The sequence below is a fragment of the Sus scrofa genome, chromosome 1, assembly GCF_000003025.6.
Source record: "Sus scrofa isolate TJ Tabasco breed Duroc chromosome 1, Sscrofa11.1, whole genome shotgun sequence".
In the NCBI taxonomy this organism is placed as follows: domain Eukaryota; kingdom Metazoa; phylum Chordata; class Mammalia; order Artiodactyla; family Suidae; genus Sus; species Sus scrofa.
The window spans coordinates 75,632,578-75,658,512 of record NC_010443.5 but is presented as its reverse complement, the minus strand read 5'-3'; the positions used below and the strand labels follow the sequence as shown (position 1 = coordinate 75,658,512).

General features: G+C 40.9%; 1 protein-coding gene across 5 annotated transcripts in view; it reads left to right on the top strand.

Moving 5' to 3' along the window:
* The window catches only part of AK9 (adenylate kinase 9), a 135,407-nt gene that overhangs the window by 34,903 nt on the left and 74,569 nt on the right, over positions 1–25,935 (top strand). For all 5 annotated transcript variants that reach the window (XM_021091050.1, XM_021091041.1, XM_021091043.1 and 2 more), the window contains 6 exons: positions 4,101–4,175; positions 10,725–10,823; positions 16,639–16,778; positions 16,859–17,039; positions 23,915–24,059; positions 25,644–25,718. In XM_021091050.1, the coding sequence (XP_020946709.1) occupies positions 4,101–4,175; positions 10,725–10,823; positions 16,639–16,778; positions 16,859–17,039; positions 23,915–24,059; positions 25,644–25,718 (715 nt within the window). The remainder of the gene's footprint in view (positions 1–4,100; positions 4,176–10,724; positions 10,824–16,638; positions 16,779–16,858; positions 17,040–23,914; positions 24,060–25,643; positions 25,719–25,935) is intronic.

Sequence of the window (25,935 nt, the reverse complement as noted above, 5' to 3'; positions counted from 1 at the left end):
AGTCTCACAGACATGGAGAACAGACTCGTGATTACCAAGGGGGAGGGAAGAAATGGGATGAACTGGGATTTTGGGGTTAGTAGATGCAAATGATTACATTTAGAATGAATAAGCAATGAAGTCCTGCTGTATAGCACAGGGAACTATATCCAATCATTTGTGACAGAACATGATAGAAAATAATATGAGAAAAAGAATATGTGTGTATATATGCATATATACATAATATGTATATGACTGGGTCACTTTGCTGTACAGCAGAAAATGACAGAACATTGTGAATCAACTATAATATAAAAATTTTTTTAAAAAAAGAAGAGCAAAAGACAAAAAAAAAAAAAAAAAGGAGTTCCCGTCGTGGCGCAGTGGTTGACGAATCCGACTAGGAACCATGAGGTTGGGGGTTCGGTCCCTGCTCTTGCTCAGTGGGTTGACAATCCGGTGTTGCTGTGGGCTGTGGTGTAGGTTGCAGATGCGGCTCGGATCCCGCGTTGCTGTGGCTCTGGCGTAGGCTGGAGGCTACAGCTCCAATTCGACCCCTAGCCTGGGAACCTCCATATGCCACGGGAGCGGCCCAAAGAAATAGCAAAAAGACAAAAAAAAAAAAAAAAATTAAAAATAAATAAATAAATAAATAAAGAAGAGCTATCCCAGACTGACTTCTCCATTTATCCCATTCAAAGTTGATTATATGTAAACAAAAGGCCATTATATATTGTAATAGGAAAGTTTTCATTAAAATAATTAGCATTTTAAAAGCATCATTACTAAAATTATGATTATTGAAAAGCATATTTTTATTGTTAAAAATCTAGGGCAGACTGCCCAATTTGTGTTAGAGATTTATTCAACAAACATTTATCGTCTGGTATTTGGCCAGATACCATGCTATGCAACAGAACTACAAAAAAAAAAGATAAAAAACAGTCCTCAAGTTGCCTCTTCCCATCTGACAGGGAAACTAAAATAATTTGGCTCATGCTGTTTTATAATGATTTTATCTCTTTAGAGACAAATGAGTGGATCATTTTCATTCCCATTTCATTTCATTCTCCCCCAAAATAAGAATCAAATTATTTTCTTTTTTAAGTATAATTGATTTACAATATTGTGTTAATTTCAGGTGCACAGCATAGTGATTCAGTATTATTGTCTCCTTATGTATGACTTTGATTCCTCCCTTATTCCTTCTCTATCCTTGGCCTTTAAATATAGCTTCTTAAGGTAACTGACATGTCTATCTATAATGTTCTTTCTCCTTCAACAAAAATATTCTGCATAGTCCTTAAGTAGCTGGCACTGGGTATGAAATAAAGCATAATTAAAATCAGATTCAGTAAATCAAAAACTACTTTCATGGGCAGCTGGTCGGGAGTGGGAAGCAGAGAAGTCTCTTCAAGGATAGGGATCAGGTTTTACTTCCCAGCATCTGCAGTGCCCAGAGTCTGGCGAGTGGTAAATGCTTAACAGACATTCAACTGAACAAGTGATAAGATCCCAAAGGGAAAAGAATGACAGTTTCAATTTCATTACATGTAAAACCTCTGGAAACAATTTAAAATTTTAAAAAAACCTCACTCAAATTAAAAGACTGGAAAAACATCCACAGCAAGTGTGGTTAAAGATTTAAAGCTTTGATATAATCAAAGGTCATAGAAATGATTTTTCTAAAACCTGTAACGTTTCACCCTCCTGAGGATAAATGGGCAACAAATATGGGCAGACAATTCATAAAAATGAAAGACAAAGAGAGTAACAAGCCTGTAGAAAAATGTTCTGTTTCGCTGATAATAAAGAAATGCTAACCTAAATAAATAGCTCCATAATCAAATTGTAGCAAATGAACAGGGACTGGAAATTCCTAATTCTAGCAAGTATATGTGATAAAGCAACCATTCTCATACCCTGCTGAAAGGAATATAAATTAAATATGGTGATCTTTAGATAGCTCATCTGAAAAAAAAGCCAGAAGTGGAAAAATTCTAAGTCCTGCAGCAAAGCATAGATACAAATTGATTGTCCTAGTGCCAGCAGAGCAAGAATTTCAAAGACAAGAACCTAGACTTTCACCCTTAGGTGATGATTGCTGGGTAATATATAGCTTGGCTGGTATCTAATTCCAGAGTACTCCACGTGTGGAGGGAGGTGGGACAGAGTCTTAAAAAGCAGGAGCCTGCAATTCTAGTCTCTGATCTGGCTGAGATGTCAATTTACTCAGGGGGCCACGATCACCAAAATTCAGTTTTCTTCCAAAAGACATGAGGAAAGCAAGTGGGAACAAAGTAATCTGCATTACTTTCTGGCTTATTTCCTGCTTCAGGAGTAATCCAAGGCCAAGTGCTTATTTTCTTTTTTCTTCCAATGCCAGCTTAACCCCTGGTCTGACCAGGTGTATGTATGTATCTTTAGCCTTAGGAGTGTTCATATCTTTAGGCTTAGTAAGTCTACTCTTAAGAATCTATGTATAATTGAATCACTTTGTTGTACAGCAGAAATTATCACGACATTGTAAATTAACTATACCTCAATAAAACTTTTCAAAAAATGAAAAGAAAAAAAAAAGGATCTAGCTTGGAGTTCTCTTGTGGTTCAGTGGTTTAAGGATCTGGTGTTGTCACTACAGTGGCTCAGGTCGCTGCTTTGGTGTGGGTTCAATCCCTGGCCCGGGAACTTATACATGTCATGGGTGTGGTCAAAAAAAAAAAAAAAAAGGATCTTGCTTAAGGAAGATAACTAAAATGCAGGAAAACATAATGTACTTCCTTATTCAGGACATGGGTATTTATGGTTAAACAAATAATGCACCTTCTGTCTAGAAGAAAAGAATCACTTAGAACCTAACCTGGCACAACATTAGGAAAGACAAAATGCACTGGACAATTAAGGAGATGATTTGGTTTAGATTACTACAACAGGGAGAATGTTCATTAATGACAACTTTCTCAACAAAAAGGAAGGGGGGCTGGGGTATCATGGAGGCGGATAGACAAGGGAGCCATCCTCAGGTCTTATGGAAATCATGAAAAAGGATGGAGATGGATCTTATCTGAGTCCTTGAGGAAGGGTGGAGGTGGGTCTTATCTCTCCACCATCCCTATTTTCTGGGAACACATGGCTCAGATAAAGTTCAACATTGCTAGTGTCCAAAAATAAAATCCAGTGGATTTTAGGTTTTAATGGGTAAAAAAAAAGTGGCAGAAAATTTACAAGAATATTAATAAAATCTTGAGATAGAGAAAATCTAATTTAAGCAAAAAAGGAAATCCAGAAACAATGAGAACAGATTTCTTCATAAAAATATTTTATTTTGCAAAAGATACCATAAACAAAGTCAAAAAATAAATCATAGAAAGGTAAAATCTGCAAACCATATGGCAGATAAGGGTTAAAGACTTGCCATGAATGTTAAGGTAAAAAAAAAAGTCTCGGAGTTTCCGTTGTGGTTCAGTGGTTAACGAATCCAACGAGGAACCATGAGGTTGCAGGTTCGATCCCTGGCCTCGTCCAGTGGGTTAAGGATCTGGCATTGCTGTGAGCTCTGGTGTAGGTCGCAGACGCGGCTCGGATCCCGTGTTGCTATGGCTGTGGCATAGGCCAGCAGCTGTAGCTCCAATTGGACCCCTAGCCTGGGAACCTCCACATGCCGCAGGAGTGGCCATAGGAGAGGCAAAAAGCCAAAAAAAAAAAAAAAAAGAATATGGTTAGGCAGTTAACAGAGAGAGATCTCTGGATGCTGAATATCAACCACAGCCAGAGGAATAAACAGTGAAAACAAACCAGTTCTATTCTTCAACTAGCCATTAAGTAGAAATTATTCTATGAATATGCATAGAGAGATGCCCCAGAACACCTCTACTAGGAAAGATTCTAAGACTTCATGTAGAGAAAAAATGAAAAACGAAAAAACAGAAGGAGTAAAATTCATGGTAAGAAGAATAGTTTAGGCTTTTATAAAAGCTCTCCTGAGCACTGAAAATCACATCCGTTACGTTAAATATAAAGCAAATAACTTAACTTTAAAAATTTCTCCATGGTATATTAAGATTCTGATCTTTTGCCAATGATTCTGAATGATAAGGCTTCTTTTTGATTACCTGCAGGAAGTAATGGCTGAACATGATTCCCAGTATCTCATTGAGCTAGATGGGAACCAGCCTCCGGAGGAACTTTTCATGGTAAGTGCAATGCTCAGTAAGAATATGCCACAGTTTGGAAAATTGAAAAAGTACTGACTGGAATATACTTATTTTAATAAATATCTGAAATAGATTTATATTTTTAATACCTTTTTTTTTTTTTTTTTTTTGCTTTTTAGGGCCACACTCGCTGGCATATGGAGGTTCCCAGGCTAGGGGTTGAATTGGAGCTGTAGCTGCCAGCCTACACCACAGCCACAGCAACGCAGGATCCAGGCCACATCTGTGACCTACACCACAGTTCATGGCAATGCCGGATCCTTAACCCACTGAGCAAGGCCAGGGATCGAACCCACGACCTCATGGTTCCTAGTCGGATTCGTTCCTGCTGCACAGGAACTCCAATACCATTTATTTTTGAAAAATTCATTTTGACACTTAAAATTCTGAGGTGGTATTTATTCATTTGTCCATATTTAAGTCAAAACTACATTTGAATTTAAAAATCTCCTGTGTGGGAGTTCCCACTGTGGCTCAGTGGGTTAATAACCCAATATAGTCCCTGTGAGGCTACAGGTATGATCCCTGGTCTTGCTCAGAGGATTAAGGATCCAGCATTGCCATAATGCTGTGATGTAAGTTGCAAATGAGGCTTGAATCCAGTGTTGCCATGGCTGTGGCTATGGTGTAGGTCTGCAGCTGCAGCTCTGATTCAACCCCTAGCCTGGGAACTTCCATATGCTGCTGGTGCAGCCATAAAAAGAAACATAAAAAATAAAATAAAATCTCTTGTGTGATAAAAAGTGCCTCAAAGAAAAGCAAAAACAGGAGCTCCCAGAGTTCTCTTGTGGCACAGTGGGTTAGGGATCTGGCATTGTCACTGCAGCAGTTCGGGTAGCTGCTATAGCACAGATTCAATCCCTGGCCCTGGAACTTCTGCATACTGCAAGTATGGCCAAAAAAAAGGAAAAGCAGATAACAGCTGGTAGACACATGATATGATGCTTATTTAACATAAGTCATAGGGAAATGCAACCAAAGCCATAATGAGATATCACTTCACATCCACTAAGATGCTTAAAATTAAAAACAAAAACCAGGCAATAAACAACAAGTGTTGGCGAGGATGTGGAAAAATTGGAACACTCATACATTGCTGGTAGGATGTAAAATGGTCTGGCCACTTTGGAAACTGTTTGGCAGTTCCTCAAAAGGTTGAACATGGAGTGACCACATGACTCAGCAATTCAACTCCTGGGTATATACCCAAAAGAACTGAAAATAGGTGTTCAAATGAAAATTTGTAGGTGAATATTCATAGCAGCACTATTTACAATAGCCAAAAGGTACAAACAATTCAAACGTCCATCAACTGATGAATGGATAAATAAAATGTGGTATATTCATACAATGGAATATTATTCAGCAACGAAAAGGAATGAAGTATTGACACATAATACAAACATGGATGAATCTTTTTTTTTTTTTTTTTTTTTTTTTGTCTTTTTGCTATTTCTTTGGGCCGTTCCCATGGCATATGGAGGTTCCCAGGCTAGGGGTCTAATTGGAGCTGTAGCCGCCAGCCTACGCCAGAGCCACAGCAATGCGGGATCTGAGCCGCGTCTGCAACCTACACCACAGCCCACAGCAACGCCGGATCGTTAACCCACTGAGCAAGGGCAGGGACCGAACCCGCAACCTCATGGTTCCTAGTCGGATTCGTTAACCACTGCGCCACAACGGGAACTCCCGGATGAATCTTAAACACAGGCTAAGTGAAAGAAGAGTTACAAAGCTCATGTATCATATGATTCCATTTATAAAAAATGTCCAAGATAGGCAAATTTATAAAGATAAGAACTAGATTAGTGGTCACTTAGCAGCAGGGGTTGGAGGGGGTGTTTTACCACAATGGGAGATCCCAGAGTAAATGTGGAGTGACATAAATGGATAAATGGTATCCTTCTGGAGTGATGAAAATGTTCTAAGATTAATTGCGGTGATGGTTGCATAACTCTGTGTGTAATTAAAAACCATGTAATTGTACACTTTAAAAAGGCAAATTAGGAGTTCCTGCTATGACACAGTGGGTTAAGGATCTGGCATTGCCATAGCTGTGGCATCATAGGTCACATGAGTTGATCATGTGGCTCAGATTTGATCTCTGGCCTGGAAACTTCCATATGCCAAGGGTGAGACTGAAAAAGAAAAAAAAGAAAAAAAAAGGATGAATTATATGGTATATGAATTTTATCTCAATAAAGCTGTTTTTTAAAAAAGAATATGTGAATATTTGAAAATACAATGTTATTTCCCCTATTAAAAAAACAAATGACAATGAGGGGAAATAGCTTCCATACTTACTATAAACAAATGCTGAATATGTTTCATGATTTAAATATTTTTTAAATTCTGATAATAGGAAAAAAGCAAATATCTCAGTAGGAAAAACAGGAAAAGGGTATGCATAGGTAATTTAGAAATATCCAACAATTTTTTAAATTTCTATAATTTACTAATCAAAGAAATTCAAACAGCATAAAAAATAAAGCTGCATATTCTTAGCAGGTTTACCACATTTATCCAATACCCAGGATTGTGGGGAGAGTTTGGGAAATGTTCTTATACCCTTTCAGGAGAAGCATACAAAGGTGCAATTTTCCTGGAAAATGATAGGGCATATATATATTATAAAGATTTTTTTTTTAAATGTCTATAGTCTCTCCAAAGAGCTCCAACTTCCATAATTTATTCTCAGGAAATACATGGAGATATAGAGGAACATTTTTTCCCAAGATGTTTATAATCAGAAAAAAAGCAAAAATGTTTTGGGAAGGGTTTTTTTTTTAATATGTGAATTTGAAAAATTAATGCATGATTTTTGGCTAAAATGTGATAGCGATTCTTCTGTTTATGGTACCGATATTAAATGCATCATTTAAATATATTGCATGTGATAACTTCCCATTTAGAATGTAAGGAAAAGGAGGCATGCGAGTTTTTTTTTTCCCAGAAATGAAAATCTCTTATTTTTTTAAATTGAGGTATAACTGACATACAACATTCTGTTAGTTTCAGGTATGCACCATAACGATGCGATATTTGTATATACTGTGAAATGCTCACCACAATAGGTCTAGTTAACATCTGTCACCATACACAGAGAACTTTTTGCTGGTGATGAGAACTTTTCAGATGTACTCTCTTACCTTTCAAACAGGCAATATGGTACTATCAGCGGTAATTACCAGGCTGTCCTACATCCCTGTGCCTTATTTATTTTATACCTGAGAGTTTATGTCTTTTGACTTCCTTCAACCATTTTGCCCACCTTCCCCCTTCTGGCAGCCAACATTCTGCTTTCTGTACCTATAACCTTGTTTTGGGGGACGAAATACCTTCATTCTGATTTTGAAAGCTATAACACCCTCATTGCTCTAAAATAACCAGAAAATACAAAACTGCCAAAGAACAAAAATAATACAAAATTATTTGCAGGAGTTCCCATCGTGGCGCAGTGGTTAACGAACCCGACTAGGAACCATGAGGTTGCGGGTTTGATCCCTGGCCTTGCTCAGTGGGTTAAGGATCCGGCGTTGCTGTGAGCTGTGGTGTAGGTTGCAGGTGCGGCTCGGATCCCGCGTTGCTGTGGCTGTGGCATAGGCCAGCGGCTACGGCTCCTATTGGACCCCTAGCCTGGGAACCTCCATATGCCGTGGGATCGGCCCAAGAAATGGCAAGAAGACAAAAAAAAAAAAAATGATTTGCATTATAAAAATTATAAAATGCAAAAAATATACAGTACAATAGAAAACAATACAGAAATAAATGACCAATTTCTTAGACACCTAAGAGGTGTGTGGCATTATATTAGGTTCTAGGGATACAGATGGGAAGGGGTCAGATAAGCCCCTCCCCTTGTACAGTATCCAATACATGGGGAAATAATTTTTAAAGGGCAGTGTTATAATTTAAGAAGTACAAGGTATTGTAGAAGCTCATGGCAGAAGAGAAGGACCTCATCTGCTGAGAAAAGCCAGGTATTTGAAATTATTTCTAAATTGAAACTCTAAGAATGAGGGCTAGGACAGGTACGGAGGTGGGACACTGTTCCAGGCTGAGGGACGAGTCTGTGTGAAGCCCCAAAGGCAAGAAAGAGCATAGTGAGTTCTAGGAACTGAATGCATGCCTGGAACACAGAGGAGCTTTTAGGGGAATGGAGGAGGAGGGGTGGAAAAGTGTCAAAACCTTAGGAATAAGCAGGGGTTGCATCAAAAAAGATCTTGTTAGCCATATGGAAGAGTTTAGACCTCATCATGAGAGAGTGGGCAGCCAGTGAAAGGTTTTAAGCCAGTGAGTGAAAATGCTCCTATTTCTACTTAAGAAAGATCACTCAGACTGAAAAGGGAAAACTGAGGAGAAGCAGACTAGGGGGAGAAAGACTAGTTCTGACCTTTGCAGCAGATCAGGTAAGAGATGGTGGCCGAACCTAGGGTAGACTGTGGGAATGGACAGAAGACAGATCGGGAAGCTATTTAAGAAGTTTCCATAACAGGACCAGTGAGTGACTTAATATAGGGGTACAGAGAGAAAGAGAGAGAAGTCAGAGGCAATGCCCTGACCTTTAGTTTGATGTGGTTTATGGCCACGTGGTAACAATGCTGCCAAATTAGGGAAAGAAGCTCATCACATAGAATATGCTCTTGCCAAGATCATCCGTGATCTCCTGACCAAAGACAATGGTCACTATTCAGTCTTTGTCTAATTCATCTGGAAGCAATATCTGACCCAGCTCATCACTTCTTCCTTCCTGCTCCTTCCTTCCATTGTTTTCTGGGACCCCACACTGCTACAGCCCGTTCTACGTGTCTAACATCCGGAGTGGGAGGAGAATGCTTCTCTGTCTGCCCTCATTTCTTAGGAGACTTCATCCGGCTCACAGTTTTAAATACCTTCTAAATGCTGGCAACTCTTAAATTCATATTACTATCCCAGATCTTTCCCCTGAATTTTACTCTTGTATAATCAACTGCTACTAAATATATCCAACTGGATGGCCAACAGTCATCTCATATTTAAATGTGCATGATAAAACTCCTGATCCACCATCAGCACCACCCTGCCCCAAAGACACTCCTCCCACAGTGTTCCTCTCTCAGTAAATGTCATACCCATCCTTCCAGCTGCCCTTCTCTTTTTCTCACATGCCACATCCAATCCATCAGCATACACAGTAGGCTGCTTCTTCAAAATATATTCAGGGAGTTCCCATCGTGGCTCAGCAGTAACAAACTCAACCACTATCCATGAGGACATGGGTCAAACCCTGGCCCTGCTCAGTGGCTTAAGGATCTGGTGTTGTCATCAGCTGTGGTGTAGGCTGCAGATGCAGCTCAGATCTCGCATTGCTGTGGCTATGGCGTAGGCTGGCAGCCGCAGCTCCAATTTGACCCCTAGCCTGGGAACTTCCACATGCCATGGGTATGGCCCTAAAAATCCATATATATATATATATATATATATATATATATATATATATATATATATATATATATCTCCAAAATTTGACCACTTTTTACAAACTAGGACACACTTTCCTCTAGGTAAAGGGCAGAAATTCCAAGGCACAGCCAGCACTGGCATTCTGGCACTTCTCCCCACATTCCATTGGCCAGAACAAGTTACATGGAGAAGCTCAATACCTATGAGATAAGATTCCCACATAAACTAGGGGATTAACAAGAGGAGGGAGGAAAGGATGAATTGTGAACAAATAACACAACCTACCACAGGTTGCAATACACCATCAGGACTTTGTCTACCTTGTCATCTCTTATCTCAGATTCTATGTTTCATATTCTTCTGCATAGTGTATATATTAGTTTCTTAGCACTGCTATAACAAAGTACCACAAACTAAGTAGCTTTTAAATGACAGAAGTTTGTTCTCTTACAGTTTTGGAAGCTACAAGTCTGATATCAAGGTGCTGGTGGAGCCTTACTCCCTCCAAAGCCTCTCAAGATGGATCCATCCTTGCCTCTTCCAACTTCTGGTAGCACCAGGCATCTCTTGGCCTGTGGAGACATTACTCCAGTATCTGCCTCTGTCATTAAATGGTTGTCTTCCCTCTGCCTGAAGACATCTCATACAGTTAGATCTCTAAGGGAATGAATATTTGGAGACCAAAGTCAGACTCCTATGGATTGAATTGTGTCTGCCTCAAAAGATATGTTGAGGAGCTAACCTTCAATACCTATAAATATGACCTTATTTAGAAGTGGGATCTTTTCAGATGTAATCAAGTTAAGATGAGGCCATAGTGAATTAGGATGGGCCCTAACCCAATAAGGTTAGGGCCCATCCTTATAAGAGACGAGACTCATCAACTCAGGGAGAAAATGGCTACGTCGCACCAGAGGCAGAGATTGGAGTGGTGCATCTACAAACCAAGGAACAGCAAAGATTGCCAGCAAGCTACCAGAAGCTCGGAAGAACAAGGAAATATTGTGCTCACAAGCTCATGACTTTTTCAGAATATTTGCGATGTTCAAATGCCAGTGTATTAAAAGACTTGTTCTTTAAATTTAGGCAGTTATGGATCGATTTAAATATCTGAACCTAAAAAGAGCAGCTATTTTAACGAAACTTCAGAGTGCAGAGGAAGAAATTAGTGACACAATGGAAAATGTAAGTTATTTTTAACTGTTTGAAAGTCTACCCTTTCACTATATGTTGGGACCTTAATTTATATCCTTTTAAGGCTTAAAAGGGTCTCAGGATACCTTTTCTAAAAGCGGATTTAACTTTTAGGAAGCCGTAATATTGGCACAATATTCTGTAGACACAATACAACAAAAGTTTCTGAAGTAAATCAGAACAATCAACTACAGAAATAAGAAATAAAGAAGCCCAAAGTCAGTTTAAAATTTTTGCAGCACCAAAAAAAGCAAAGACATAAAAGCCCTCAACTCAGGAGTTCCCTGGTAGCATAGCAGGTTAAGGACCCAAGTTGTCATTGCTGCAGCTCTGGTCCCAGGTGGTGGCGCTGGTTTGGCCCCAGGCCTGGGAACTTCTGCATGCTCCCCTGTGACCACAAAAAAACAAAACAAAACAAAACAAAAACCACTAACTCATTCAACCTAAATTTTAAATAACTACTGTGTTCCTGGCTCTGATGTATTGTGAATGTGATGGTGAACAAATCATAACTGCCAATGACCAAAAGGGCCAAAAGGACTTTAACTGGAGTATTTGATCTATTCTGGGAAGTGAAGTTTCACCTGTATAAAGCAGAAATTTAAAAACAAAAACAAAAACTTTCATGGGTGAACATAGCTGGAATATGTACACGAACATGTGCTGAAGAGGAGGAAAGGTGGGCCTGATTGCACACAGAGGTTGAGTACTGAACCTCTTCTTCTAGGTCATAACTGAAGGAAAAATTCAAAGTACCCAGAATACCTGAGGTTTTTTCAGACCCTTATTCCCCCCGGGGGTCTTGGCATTGGGAGGAGCCGGGTGCTGCTGCTGCTACTGCTTGTGCTGCTGCTACTTGTGTTGCTGCTGCTGTGCTGCTGCTCCCATTGCTGCTACGGTCTCAGAGGCGGCCACATCGGAAAGTTCTCGCGAGAGATATAGCCCGAGGCTCCCTGAGAGCATGAGCCCGGCGGGGGGGCGGGGGGGGGGGGAGAGGACCGGGGAGTTCCGCGTGGAGAAGCTGAATCAGCTGTGAGGGGAGGGACCAGCAGTTCAATCTTTTCCTGTGAAATTGTCCAAGCTCCGTGTTAATCTGAAGATACCAGTGTCGAATTCAAGTGGAAGAAACTGAAGAAAATGAAGACTGAGAGAAAGACGCAAAACTTAACCTCAGTCTCACTGTCATCCTGGCCAGGTGTGGTCTGGATGGGGGAAAGGACTTGACTTTCTCAGTCAAGGACCCGCACGGAGTCCTGCAGCCTGGAGGACGGCCTGCTGGAGAAGCTGAGTGCCAAGGCAAAGACCTCTGGGAAATTCAACAACGTTGAGCTAGACAAGCGGTGGCGGGACTTTCAGCATCACAGGGAGAAAGTCCGAGAATATAACATCCTTCTGGAGACCCTGGGCAGGCCTGAAGAAATTCCCGAAAATGTCAGTCCCAGCGGCGGGACCCGCCTCACACGCTGCAGGGCTGGGTCGCAGAGCTGAAAGACGGGCTGCAGGACATCAGCCACGGCTTTCTTTGCCCATGGAAAGACGGCCACCAGGGCTACAGCGCAGAAGTTCAAGGAGCCCCCGGATGATGAATCTGTGGGTCCTGGTCAGGTCAGCCAGCTTCACAGAGAGGGAGCTGGAATCCTTTTCGGAAAAGCTTAAGCACTTTGAAGCCAAAATCGAAAAGTATAACCACTCTCAGAAGCAGCTGGAAATTTCTCATCACAAGCTGAAACAAGTGGGTCAGGCAGAACAGAGAGAGATGCATTGAGGAGACCAAGGGGCTGGACTACAAGGTAAAGAAGCATTTACAGGATCCGCCATAATGAGCTCTGAGGGCCTAGGGAGCCTGGGAGGAGGTGTCAGCAGTCTGGGATTCCTAAAATGGGCCAGGGTGCAGGGTGGCTTGTAAGGTGTGATAGATACTGGCCATGAGGGCCCTTGCCAAGAAAAGGAGCTGCGTGAACCCACGCCCCTGACCCTAACTGGCAGGCCCCCTTGCCCTCAATGCAGGCTGGCTGTCACTTCTGAGGATAACCCCAATTTGCAGCTCACTGTGGAGTGGCAGTCCCCTGTGCTGCACAGTCGCAGTTTGCACTGATATCTTATAAATCTGTGACTGGAAATGCTGTGTACAGAAGTCCTTAAAATATATTACAGTATTAAAAACAAAAAGAACAAAAACTTGGGTTAATTATCAGCTAGAATGGTTGTCCTTAGAAATTACTAAGTGCAAAAAGCATAGGCCTAAGGTTATAGTTCATAAGCACTATGACTAAGGAGGCCTGCCCTCTTTTTCAGAAAAAGAGCAGAAGTTGTGACTGTGTGCACTGGAGTCATTATTCATATCCTTCAGGCAGTATTTCTCCCGAGCAATCCAGACCATCACTAAAAGAATCATCTGGAAAGCTTACTACACATGTACCGTTTCCCTAGGCGCGTATCCCAGACTGATTGTAAGGACTCTAAATAGATATTTGTATATCAGTATTCATAGGAGCTTTATTCACAATAGGCAGGAAGTGGAAACAATTCAAATGTCCATCAACACATGAATGAATAAAACAAAGTGTGGTACATACTTACAATGGAATATTATTCAGATCTAAAAAGGGATGGGACTCTGATACGTACTGAAACATGGATGAACCTTGAAAACACACTAAGTGAAACAAATGCAAAAGGACAGATACTATATGATTTCACTTAAATTAGGTATCAGAATAGGCAGGTGCATAGGGACAGAAAATAGGACAGATTGCCTGGTACTAGCTATTGTTTAATAGATGCAGAGTTTCTGTTTGGCTTAGTGAAAAAGTTCTGGAGATGGATAGTGGTGATGGTTGACAACATATTAAATGAACCTAATGCCACAGAATTGTACACCTGAGAAGATGGTTAAAATGGTAAGTTTTATGTTTTGTGTGTTTATCCACAATTTTAAAAGTGAAAAACAGAAAACCTTGTAGATTCTGCTATACAGCCAGGGAGGAGAACTGTGGTTTGAAGGAGTGAGAGAGGCACAAAGGCCTTACTGTGAACTTGAACTCCCTTCTGCTGTGGTAGGAGTGTAAGAGCTGTACCATCTGATGAGGTGATAAAGAGGAAGGGTCTGTAGGGGTGGGTAGTGAGGCTGTGTGTGATGGGAGGAAGGCTTCCGCCCAGCACAGCAGAAGAAAATCCAATCAGACAGATGGGGATTTGAATTTTAGATTGCAGCCCAACAGGTCTGTGACGTTGCTTAACCTTATCCTTTATTCAGTTGTTCAGAAGGGGATAATAATCCCTACCAAATAGTGTTATTATAAGGATTAAATTAATTGATGCTTTTAAAGTACCTGGAACCCATGGTAATATTCAAGATATCCAACAGCTGTATTCCAGAGACAGGGCTGGCCTCGTGGGCCAGGGACCTGTGCAGTTCTGTAGGACCTTGTGCATCATTAGTTTACTGCTCTGCTGCTGAAGTCTCAAAATCCTTGGTAACTTTAGAACAAGGGCCCTGTATTTTCATCTGTTCAAGCCTGTTCAATTGGTAAATACTTGGGGTAGGAGTGGGGGAAGGTGGAAAGTGCTGATGAACTTCTCCTGGGCCAGGTTTTAATTATAAAGTTGCTGGATTGTGGAAGGGCCCAGAGGTTGTTCAGCAAGAGGCCCAGGTGGGAGGAGAGCTTGAGTGTGGTGGCTATAGCTGCCAACTTTCTTGTCCTTGCCCCTGACCTTGACTGTGTTTGGGGTTCCTCTCACAAGATCATCTGGTTCAGTCTCTCCAGAAAGTAAACCTCCAGTCTTCTGGTTGAAGTCTTCTGGAAAGGTGGTGGCTGACAGAGTGAAATGGGTGTGGCTCTGGCCACCAGCACCTCCTCTTAAATATTTTCAGCCAATCCTCCTGTCTTCTATTTTCCATTCCTCCCTTCAGAGGTACCTGCTCTCAAGTCCTGAGCATCTCTAGGTCTGCACAGGGAATCGACTTGCTTCTTGCTGTCCTCACCCCACCCACACCCATCCCTGCCACCACCACCTCTAAGCTAAGCTTTCACTTTCCTCTGACCTCAATTACCACTCAACTGTCTGCTTTCTAGTTTACAAAAGTGTGTAGCCTCAGCTACTCCACGGTCACCTCCTCTAGTCTCTCCTCCCGCTCTCTGTGTCCTCTGAGTTTATTTTGTTTTTCATTCCTCTCCTGTCATTTTTGTGAGGTTTTAGGAAAGCAGCAAACACAAATGCATGTGTCCAGTCTGCCTTGTTTAACTAGAAGCAGTTCTGATCATTTTTCAAACTATGATCTCAAACTCATTTGAATGTTCCTCTCATTGCACCTCAGTCCCCACTAGACATGTGGCCCCAGGGGCTTGAAGTTGAGAGAGGAGCATAATCTACTAGTCAAACACTTTCTTCAAGTTTGGACAGGAAATAGGGATGAGAAGGAAAGAGTGCCTGCCCTCTGACTTAGCTGGGTATGTTTCAGTCCCCAGCTCATTGTCTGTGGACTCACGGAGGAAGGAGGTAGCCCAGTGTGCCCTGCTGTCGAGATTCTCAGTCTCATGCAACTCCCCTAAGCATTGATAGTTTCCTTTCTATTTAGCTTCTTCCAGCCTTCAAGTGGGGCATCCTCGCAGCATCCCCCAAGTGGATGTGCCTCTTTGCTCTCTGATGCTTCGTTGCTACAGGCAAGACCAGAGCTCTCATTCTCATCCATCCTCCACAGTCAGCTCTCATGAGATCCACATCTGAAGGCTAGAGGGAGCCTGGACCCATCCCCCTGGCAGTTGCCCACCATACCATCTTCCTCCAGTTCTCTTGTCCCCTGCTACAGTAGTGCTAGGCAGTGACCCTCTCAAAATCTGTGTTCTGTAGAGAAGTGGGTCTCAGCTTCTCTAGAGGTGACCAATGGAGGATCACTGAGGGAGGCTTAACAATTAAGAATGAATGAGGTAAATTAGTTAAGAATCTAGTAAGTTTTCAAATCTTTTCAAAAAGAATTTTTCATGATCTATTTTCTGAAACATATAATAGAAAATGTTCTATTCAGCTTATGCTCAGTCTACCCTACAGTAGAAAATGCTCAGTAAAATTTAAACAAGGTCTTAAAACAGAAATGAAAACTATTTGTCATTAAAAATGCAGAATAGGGAGTTTCCATCGTGGTGCAGCAGAAATGAATCCGACTAGGAGCCAGGTTGTGGGTTCGATCCCTGACCTCGCTCAGTGGGTTATGGATCTGGTGTTACCGAGAGCTGTGTTGTAGTTTGCAGATGTGGCTCTGATCTGGCACTGCTGTGGGCTCTGGCATTGCTGTGGGCTCTGACATAGGCTGGCAGCCATAACTCCGATTAGACCCCTAGCCTGTGAACCTCTATATGCCATGTGTGCGGCCCTAGAAAGACAAAAAACAAAAAAACAAACAAACAAAAAATGCAGAATAGGGAGTTCCCATCATGGCTTAGCAGAAATGAATCTGATCAGAATCCATGAGGATGCAGGTTCAATCCCTGGCCTCACTTAGTGGGTTAAGGAGCCGGTGAGCTGAGGCGTAGGTCGCAGACGCAGCTCAGATCAGGCATTGCTGTGGCTGTAGTGTAGGCCGGCAGTTACAGCTCCAACTTGACCCCTAGCCTGAGAACCTCCATATGCTGCAGATGCAGCTCTAAAAAGACAAAAAAAAAAAAAAAAATGCAGAATAGTTGCAATTAAGAAAAAAGCAAATTTTTCCTTTTAGATTATTTATTAAATAGTGCATGATCAAATAAGTATAGTGTGAATTTTAGTAAAACCTATTCCACAGTGTTACCATTCTGTCTGTTATTAACAGAATGAGCTGTTCCGTACCCTTGCATCTTATAAACTTATTGCACCAAGATACAGATGGCGGCGAAGCAGATGGGGACGTACGTGTCCTGTGAATTTAAAGGAAGGTAACATTTTTCAAGGATTGCCGGATTTTTCTGTGAGGTAAGTAAGAAGTTCAGAATTTAATTTTAAAACTTTCCCATACCTCATTTCAGCTGTTTATGATTATTGTGTATTTTAAGTTTTCTAGGTAAAATATACTGCCTTTCATCAGAAGAAGCATTAAAAACATTTTTGTCGAACCCACGTCCCTATCTTCTTCCACCTATGCCAGCCCCACCATTTAAAGTATTCATAGTTGGACCTCAATCTTCAGGGAAGACGACACTTAGCAATTTGCTTGCCAAACATTACAAAGGAAAGGTAACTACTTTCTACCTCTCTATACTTGATTACACTTTGTGGGATTTTAGGACTTGTAGGATTTGTGCTCAGATTTTAAAATTTTACACTGTCACTTGGGTAACTGTTCCACTGGGCTTGGAGTGAAGAAGGCATCCTTCTTGCTGCTTGTTTCAGCTTCCAGACCATCGCCATTCCCTGCTTCCCCAAAAGTCCCTAGATTTGCTGCTGTGTCATGCAGACTGTGCCACCCATTACCTTCTTAGTTTCACTCATCTCCTGTTCTCTCCTGGCGCCCTGGCACTCTCTCCACACACTCACTCCTGTCATAATTCTTGGTGGTCTCTCAACTGCAAAGATGACCCTCCCAACACTTTGATCGGTCAAGTCCTTGGCCCCTCCCCCCAGTGATCTTATTCTCCACCCTCAGTAAGTGAAGAGAAAATACTTTTAGCATAGACCAGAGTTCCCGTCGTGGCTCAGTGGTTAACGAATCCAACTAGGAACCATGAGGTTGCGGGTTTGATCCCTGGGCTCTCTCAGTGGGTTAAGGATCTGGCATTGCCGCGAGCTATGGTGTAGGTCGCAGACTTAGTTCAGATCTGGCGTTGCTGTAGCTCTGGCATAGGCCGGCGGCTACAGCTCTAATTTGACCCCTAACCTGGGAACCTCCATATGCCACAGGTGCAGCCCTAGAAAAGACAAAAAAAAGAAAAAAACCAGCAGAGGAAACTGCCTAGCCAACCCACAAAGTGGTGGGAAATAAATCACTCTTTCATGTCATTAAGTTTTGGGGTAGTTTATGTATGGCTGATACAATATTAACTGATGGGAAAACCAGTTTGTACAGTGTGTGTGTGTGTGTGTGTGTGTGTGTGTGTGTATCTGGATGAGCTTTTGACAAAGGAATAAAGGAAGGTCAGTAGGGTTAAATTAGGGTTAAGTTTAGGAGAACAGCAAGTATGGTTTTATCACAAAGCATGATCAGGATGAAATAGGAAACAACTTTTGGGGGGGTGTCTTTTTAGGACCACACACACAACATATGGAGGATCCCAGGCTAGGGGTCAAATCAGAGCTGCAGCCGCTGGCCCATGCCACAGCCACAGCAATGCAAGATCCCAGCCTCATCTGTGACCTACGGCACAGCTCATGGCAACCCTGGATCCTTAACCCACTGAGCGAGGCCAGGGATCGAACCTGTGTCCTCATGTATGCTAGTTGGGTTTGTTAACTGCTAAGCCACGATGAGAACTCCAGGAAATGACTACTGCTAGGTAAGAATGATCCTCATTTATTTCTATGATCTGTTCTAACTGGAAATACAGGCCATTATAGTTTCTAAGAAGAGGCAGCCAGATATCTAAAACTATATCAAAGAAAACAAAAGAAAGTGCCTATCATCCACCTGAGACATAGCAACTATCCAAAAGATACTTGAAAGAAACTATATAAAGAGGTAGAGAAAGATGTTTGAGCCAGATAGTAACATGAGGTCTCAAGGTATAAAGTGGTCAGATTCCAGTGTTAATATCGTGTGACTCTGGCAGGTTACTGACATCAGATGTTAGCAGTGAAGGACAGAAAAGACAGCTGCTCTCACTGCCCAGAACACTACTGGCCCATTCTGCCCTTATGCAGGTGTGGCTTCCTACTGCATACTTTAGGACTGTTTTCACTAAATAGCAGCATTAAGTTAACCTGAATTGAATTAGACTGAACTGAATTGAATCAACCTAGCTCCCTACCTCCAGTTTTTAAGCATCTTGCATTTAAGGGCACACCATGTTATTCTCATCTCTTAGCCAAGCATCTAGCATGGTGGCACATAGTAGGAGGTTCATAAATATTCATTTATTGGACAGTTTTAGGGAAAACTGATCAAAGAAAATATCTGGTCCTGTTTCAGGTTAGTGTGAGCTTGCTAAATGTAGCAACCATGTCTTATTAAACTTAGCATTCTAAGCACTCAATAAAACAACTGGCCCACAGGAGCTACTCAAGTGTTAAGTAAAATATACAACAAAATTTAGTTAGAAGAAAAAACTGAGGAGTTTCTGTCATGGCTCAGTGGAAATGATCCCTGGCCTCACTCAGTGGGTTAAGGATCTGGCGTTGTTGTGAGCTGTGGTGTAGGTCACAGATACGGCTCAGATCCTGTGTTGCTGTGGCTGTGGTGTAGGCCAGCGGCTATATCTCTGATTAGACCCCTAACCTGGGAACCTCCATATGCCTTGCATGCAGCCCTAGAAAAGACAACAAACAAACAAACTTTTAGCTTAGACCAGAGTCATAGCGATAGAGGTGGTAAGAAGGGGGCAGGTCTGGGATATAATTTGAAGACAGAACCAAAGCATTTGATGAGGGATTGAAATGTAAAGGAATTATATGAAAGCCAGTGGCCAGTGTGGCTGGAGCGTGGCATGTGAAAGGAGGAACGGCACAAGGAGAGATGGCTAAAGATGCAGGCAGACAAGCAGGCCCTGGGAAAGAATTTGGATGGGTTCCAAATGCTACTGAATTCTTTTAAACACAGGGGTGACATTTTCTACTTTTAACATTTTTATGGTAAAATATGACAAATATACAGAAAAGTGAAGATCACTGAATCATCACAAAACAAACCCCCATATAACCATCCCCCAGGTCAAATATGGAACCCCAGCACCTGAGAAGCCCCCTCGTGCCTCTTTCCAATATCAGTCCTCTTACTCCTTCTGCAGAGGTAACCGTTGCCCTGAACTTTGTGGTATTCACTTCTGTACTTTTATGATTTTACCATGTAAATATACATTCAAGTACCATAGTTTTGCATATTTTAAAATTTTTTAATTTTTAAAAATTTTGTAATGATTTTTATTTTTTCCATTATAGTTGGTTTACAGGGTTCTGTCAATTTCTACTGTACAGCATAGTGACCCAATCACACATGTATATATATTCTTTTTCTCACATTATCCTCTATCATGTTCCATTATAAGTGACTAGATATAGTTTCCTGTGCTGTACAGCAGGATCTCGTTGCTTATCCACTCCAGATGCATATTTTTTTTTAACATTCTAGACTTAATTTATGTTCTTTGTGCCTGGCTCCTTTCACCTACCATTATAGTTGTGATATTTATGCAAATTGTTAAATATAGCTATACTTTATTCATTTTATTGTGTTTTATCGATTGAATTTATATTAGATTTATTTATCCATTTGAGTGTTAAAACTTGGATTGATTCCAGTTTGGGGAAGTGTGAGTAATATTCTATAAACATTCTTATGCTTGCCTCTTGGTGCACACATGCATGTCTTTATATAGTTTCAAGGTATATCTAAGACATAAAGCATATGTACACTTTCAGGTTGTGCCGATAATGCCAAACAATTTTCAAAACTAGTTCTACCAATTTACTATCCTATCAACAGTGTATGAAAGTTCCTGTCAACTTTTACTATGGTCAGTCTTTCTAATTTTAGCCATCCTCAGTGGATATATCTCATTGTGGTTTTAATGTGGGTTTCCATGATGACAAGTTTCAACATTTTTTCATGTTTAGTTATTTTCTTTTCGAAGTATTTGTTCAAGTCTCTTCCCCATTTTTAACTTTTTTGCAAATTATTGTTAGTAGTTCCCTGTGTTGTCTACATACAAATTCTTTTTTGATTATAAGAATTATGAATATTTTCTACCATTCTGTGGCTTGCCATTTTACTTTTTACAGGAAAAATGCACCATACTGTATTCATTTAAAGCAGGTGATTAAGTCCTGCCTACACTAAGGAAGAGGGGAATTGGACTTCACCTCTTGAAGAAAGGATTATGAAAGAGTATGTGAAATTGACAGAACACTGTGAACCAACTATAATGGAAAAAATAAAAATCATTATAAAAATTATAAAATAAAAATAAAAAGAATTTGTGGTCACATTTTAAAATCATCACAGTATGTGTCAGACAAAAGAATTATAATTTTAAAAGTAAGGAGTTTTTAGAAATTAATATGTAAAAGGCATAGTGGAAAAAGCAAACAGGCAATTCACAAAATAATTCATCCAAATAGCCATTAAACCTTAGAAAGGGATGTCACCTTGATAACCAGAGAGAGGCCAAAAAATCCAGAGATAGGTCATGTCAATCCCATTGTTGAAAAATCACCATTAACACCCATGTTGCTGTGTGGCTAGGGTTGGGAAGATACATTCTCATACACTGCTGGTTAGAGTATAACCATTAGGGATAGCAATTGGAACTATGTATAAAAGCCTAAAATGTATGCATATCTTTTTTTTTTTTTACTATTTCTTTGGGCCGCTCCCGCGGCATATGGAGGTTCCCAGGCTGGGGTCTAATCGGAGCTGTAGCCACTGGCCTACGCCAGAGCCACAGCAACTCGGGATCCGAGCCGCGTCTGCAACCTACACCACAGCTCACGGCAATGCCGGATCATTAACCCACTGAGCAAGGGCAGGGACCGAACCCGCAACCTCATGGTTCCTAGTCGGATTCGTTAACCACTGCGCCACGACGGGAACTCCGTATGCATATCTTTTGAACTACATATTTTTCTGAAGGAACTGTCAAAGATACATACATAACAATGATCTTCAAAACTCAGTTTATAATGGCAAAATCACATATATGTAAATATATACTATTGGTGGAGTTCCCGTCATGGCCCAGTGGTTAATGAACCCAGCTAGCATCCATAAGGATGGGGGTTCAATACCTGGCCTCGCTCAGTGGGTTAAGGATCTGGCGTTGCCGTGAGCTGTGGTGTAGGTTGCAGATACGGCTCTGATTGGACCCCTAGCCTGGGAACCTCCATATGCCGCAGGTGTGGCCCAAAAAAAGACAAAAATAAATAAAATAAATTAATTAATTAAATTGGTGTTTTAGTTAAATAAGTTGTAACATATTCATGTAATACAATACTTTGCACCCATTAAAAAATGATGGTGTCAATGTATTTTATTGGCGTGAAGTAAAGTAAGCATACTGAAGGAAAAGCGAAATGGAATCTAGAATTATAGAAATGTTATTTAAATTTAAAAGGCATATAGAAATCTAACACCCTAACATTCAATATTAAGTATATTATCTACCTGACAAAGGACTTATATTCAAAAAATATATATAATTCTAACCTAATTTTTTAAATAGACAGAAGTTGAACATACACTTAAAAACAGAGGGTAAGTGAATGACCATAAAAAGAAATTCAGGAGTTCCCGTTGTGGCTCAGTGGTTAACGAATCCGACTGGGAACCATGAGGTTGCGGGTTCAGTCCCTGGCCTTGCTCAGTGGGTTAAGGATCCGGTGTTGCCATTGCCGAGAGCTGTGGTGTAGGTTGCAGACTTGGCTCGGATCCCGTGTTGCTGTGGCTCTGGCATAGGCTGGCGGCTACAACTCTGATTAGACCCCTAGCCTGGGAACTTCCACATGCCTTGGGAGCGGCCCTAGAAAAGGCAAAAAGACAAAAAAAAAAAAGTTCAAAATTGTTAGTGATTAGAGAAATGTAAATTGTAAACTGCAATGAGGAGTTCCAATTGTGGCTCAGTGGTAATGAACCTGACTAGGATCCATGAGGATGTGGGTTGGATCCCTGGCCTCACTCAGTGGGTTAAGGATCTGGTGTTACCCTGAGCTGTGGTGTAGGTCACAGATGCGGCTAGGATCTGGTGTTGCGCTGGCTGTGGTGTAGGCCAGCAGCCACAGCTCTGATTTGACCCCTAGCCCGAGGACTTCCCTGTGCCATGGGTGTGGCCCTAAACAAACAAACAAACAAAACAAACAAACAAACAAAAAAACCCAAAAGCACTGCAATGAGATTTCACACAAACTAGAGTGGCTAAAATGTGAACGATTCACAAAACCGAGTATTAATGATGAGATCCAATAACTAATTTTCACCTAGTAAAATTGCTAGGAATATAAAGTAGTCTCAACTACTCTGGAAACAGTTTGGTGATTTATTATAAAGTCAAACAAACACTTATCATATGACCCAGTAATTCTGCTCCTAGGTATTTATCCAATAGAAATGAAAACATATGTCCACACAAAGACTTCCCCATAAATATTCATTGCTACTTTATTGATAATAGCCCAAACTGGAAACAACTCAAATGTCCATGATGAATTGATTAAAAATTATGGTATCTTCTTAAATAATACTATTCAACAATAAAAAGGAATAGATAACTTACATATACAGTTACATAGATGAATCTCAAAAACGTTATGCTAAGGGAGATAAGCTCAGAAAAGATTATCCATTTATATGAAATTCTAGAAAAAATAAAATTTATAGTGACAGAAAACAAAGTCGTTGCCAAGGGCCAGGAAGTGAGTATAAAGGAGGATGAGGAAACTTTTGGGCATCATGTAAATGTTCTTTATTTAGGATGCCCTTGTGGCACAGTGGGTTAAGAATCCAGCATTGTCACCACAGTGGCTTGGGTTGCTGCTGTAGCCTGAGTTCAGCCCCTGACGCAGGAACTCCCACATGCCACAGCTGCAGCAAAACCAAAAAAAGTTCTATGTCTTGATTGAGGTTGTTATATGTATATGTTTGTAAAAAGTCATTCAACTCTACTTAAAATGGGTGCCTTTTATTATATGTAGATCATACATAAAATGTTGATTTTTAAAATATGTATGTAATTTGAATATATATTACACGATCATACATATATAAATAATAATCCCACATGAAAAATATGACTGCTTGTCTATGAAAGCAATTACTCAGAAAATCAGTGAATTCTGAAAATAGCATACCTCAAGCAGCATTAAGATTTTTGAGGTAGATAAATGTAACTATATAAATAAATATAGATGACCAGTGTGTTTCATATTTACAGTAACGTGCTTATGTTGGCTTTCTAAAATATTCTTTGCAGGTAGTTGACTACAATAAATTGGTTCGACCACGTTTTGATAAAGCCCTTGAAATGTTAACCAAAAACACTATAGCTGAGGCCACTGAAGCAGCCATTAAAACTGTACAAGAACGCCTTCTTACAGAACTACAAGCTAAAAAACAAGGTGAACTGTTTCTTTAAAATGTGTGTTTTAAGCTTAGGTCAACAATTAAGCCTGGTTACCTGAGGGCAAGGACTTGGTTTGCTTGTCTTGATATCCTTGGCATCTTGCACATGGCATCCTCTCAGGTGGCTGAAGAAATGAATGTAGGAGTTTCCACTGTGGCTCAGTGGTAATGAGCCTTACTAGTATCCATGAGGATGCGGGTTCAATTCCTGGCCCTGCTGTTCGACCCCTGGCCCTGACCCTGTAAGGATCTGGTGTTGCTCAGATCCCATGTTGCTGTGGTGTAGGCCAGCAGCTGTAACTCTGATTTGACCCCTAGCCTGGGAACTTCCATATGCCGTGGGTGCTTCCCTAAAAAGACAAAAAATAAAAAGTAAACAAAAAATATATATATAACACAGTAATGGGGCAGGCAGTGATTGGGGCAGGGGCCCTGGAGTGTTAGGATGACCGGGAAAGACCTCTCTGAAGAGGGAACATTTAACTGAAACCTGGATCAAGAAGGGAAGCCAGTAGGGTTCCTGGAGAATGAACTGTGATCTGTGGTGTTTCTTGGAGTTTATGGTGATTCCTTTCACATCAAATTGTGGCATGAAACCACAGCTTTATTGGTTTTTGGTTTGGGGGTTGTTTTTTTTAGGGCCACCCCCAAGGCATATGGAAGTTCCCAGGCTAGGGGTCAAATCAGAACTGCAGCTGCCAGCCTACACCACGGCCACAGCAACGTGGGATCTGAGATGCATCTGCGACCTACACCACAACTCACTGCAATGCTGGATCCTTGACGCACTGAGTGAGGCTAGGTATCCACCCCACATCCTCATGGATACCAGTCATGTTTGTTACTGCTGAGCCACAATGGGAAACTCCAAAACCACAGTTTTTAAAGCTTTCCACAAATTGCCTTCTCTCACAGGATTGTAGAAATAGATGATATCTCTCATATGCTACAAACCTAAGTCTCTTTTCCAAAATCACTAAGTAACTCTGACAATAAAGTTAACCCTTCTTAAACATTTAAAAAGTTGGGATATTTTTGCTAGGGCATTTTACTCCAATGTATTCTTAAGAAAATGTGGTCAATGGAGAATCCTGGGTTTTTTTAACATAGAAAATCGTATAATAATACAGAGGATGGCAACTAATATGGAGCAGGCTTCCTGTGTGCCAAGTGTCTTCTCAGTTCAGTGTTTACATCCATTATCTCATGTAATGTTGCAGTGATGTTTTTGGCTTAATGACCCTCATCTTGCCCAGTAGAAATTGAGACAGAGACATCAAATGAGTCACCAAAGCCACACTGACTGAGCCAGAACCCACACACTCAAGGCTGTCTCCCTACTCCCAGCTACCTTTTGCTAACACAGCCAGTTCCTATCTTTCAAACCAGTCAACTTCAGAAGACCCTCAGAGAATTTGAAAGGAAGGAAAATGAGTTCCTAATTGCTGCACATAAAAGTATAGAAAAGTTGCTGTCATCCCTTGATGAAGGTGGTAAAGAAAATATTGCTAATGTTATTGACTAAATCTTTCACAATATAAACAGATTAGCTGACAAAGCTTCTTATTCTTTCACTGCAGTGTTCACTCTTGAATCCCCAAGAGAAAGCTCCTTAGAGGACAGTGAGGAAGCCAGAAGGACATCAGATGATAAAGGTGGTAACAAAATGGGCTGCTAATGCCATGTGTGTGGATCTTATTTCCATTTATTTCATATTGTATCATGTTTATAATGAGGCTTAAAATTACAACTCCCCGCATTGGAAACTTTAGGAGAAAAAGAGTTCACTTCTCTCTTATTAGATTTAAGCTGAACAGCTGTAGAACAGAAATAGATTTACTAGGATGGGGAGGAAAACAGAATCCGGCAGGT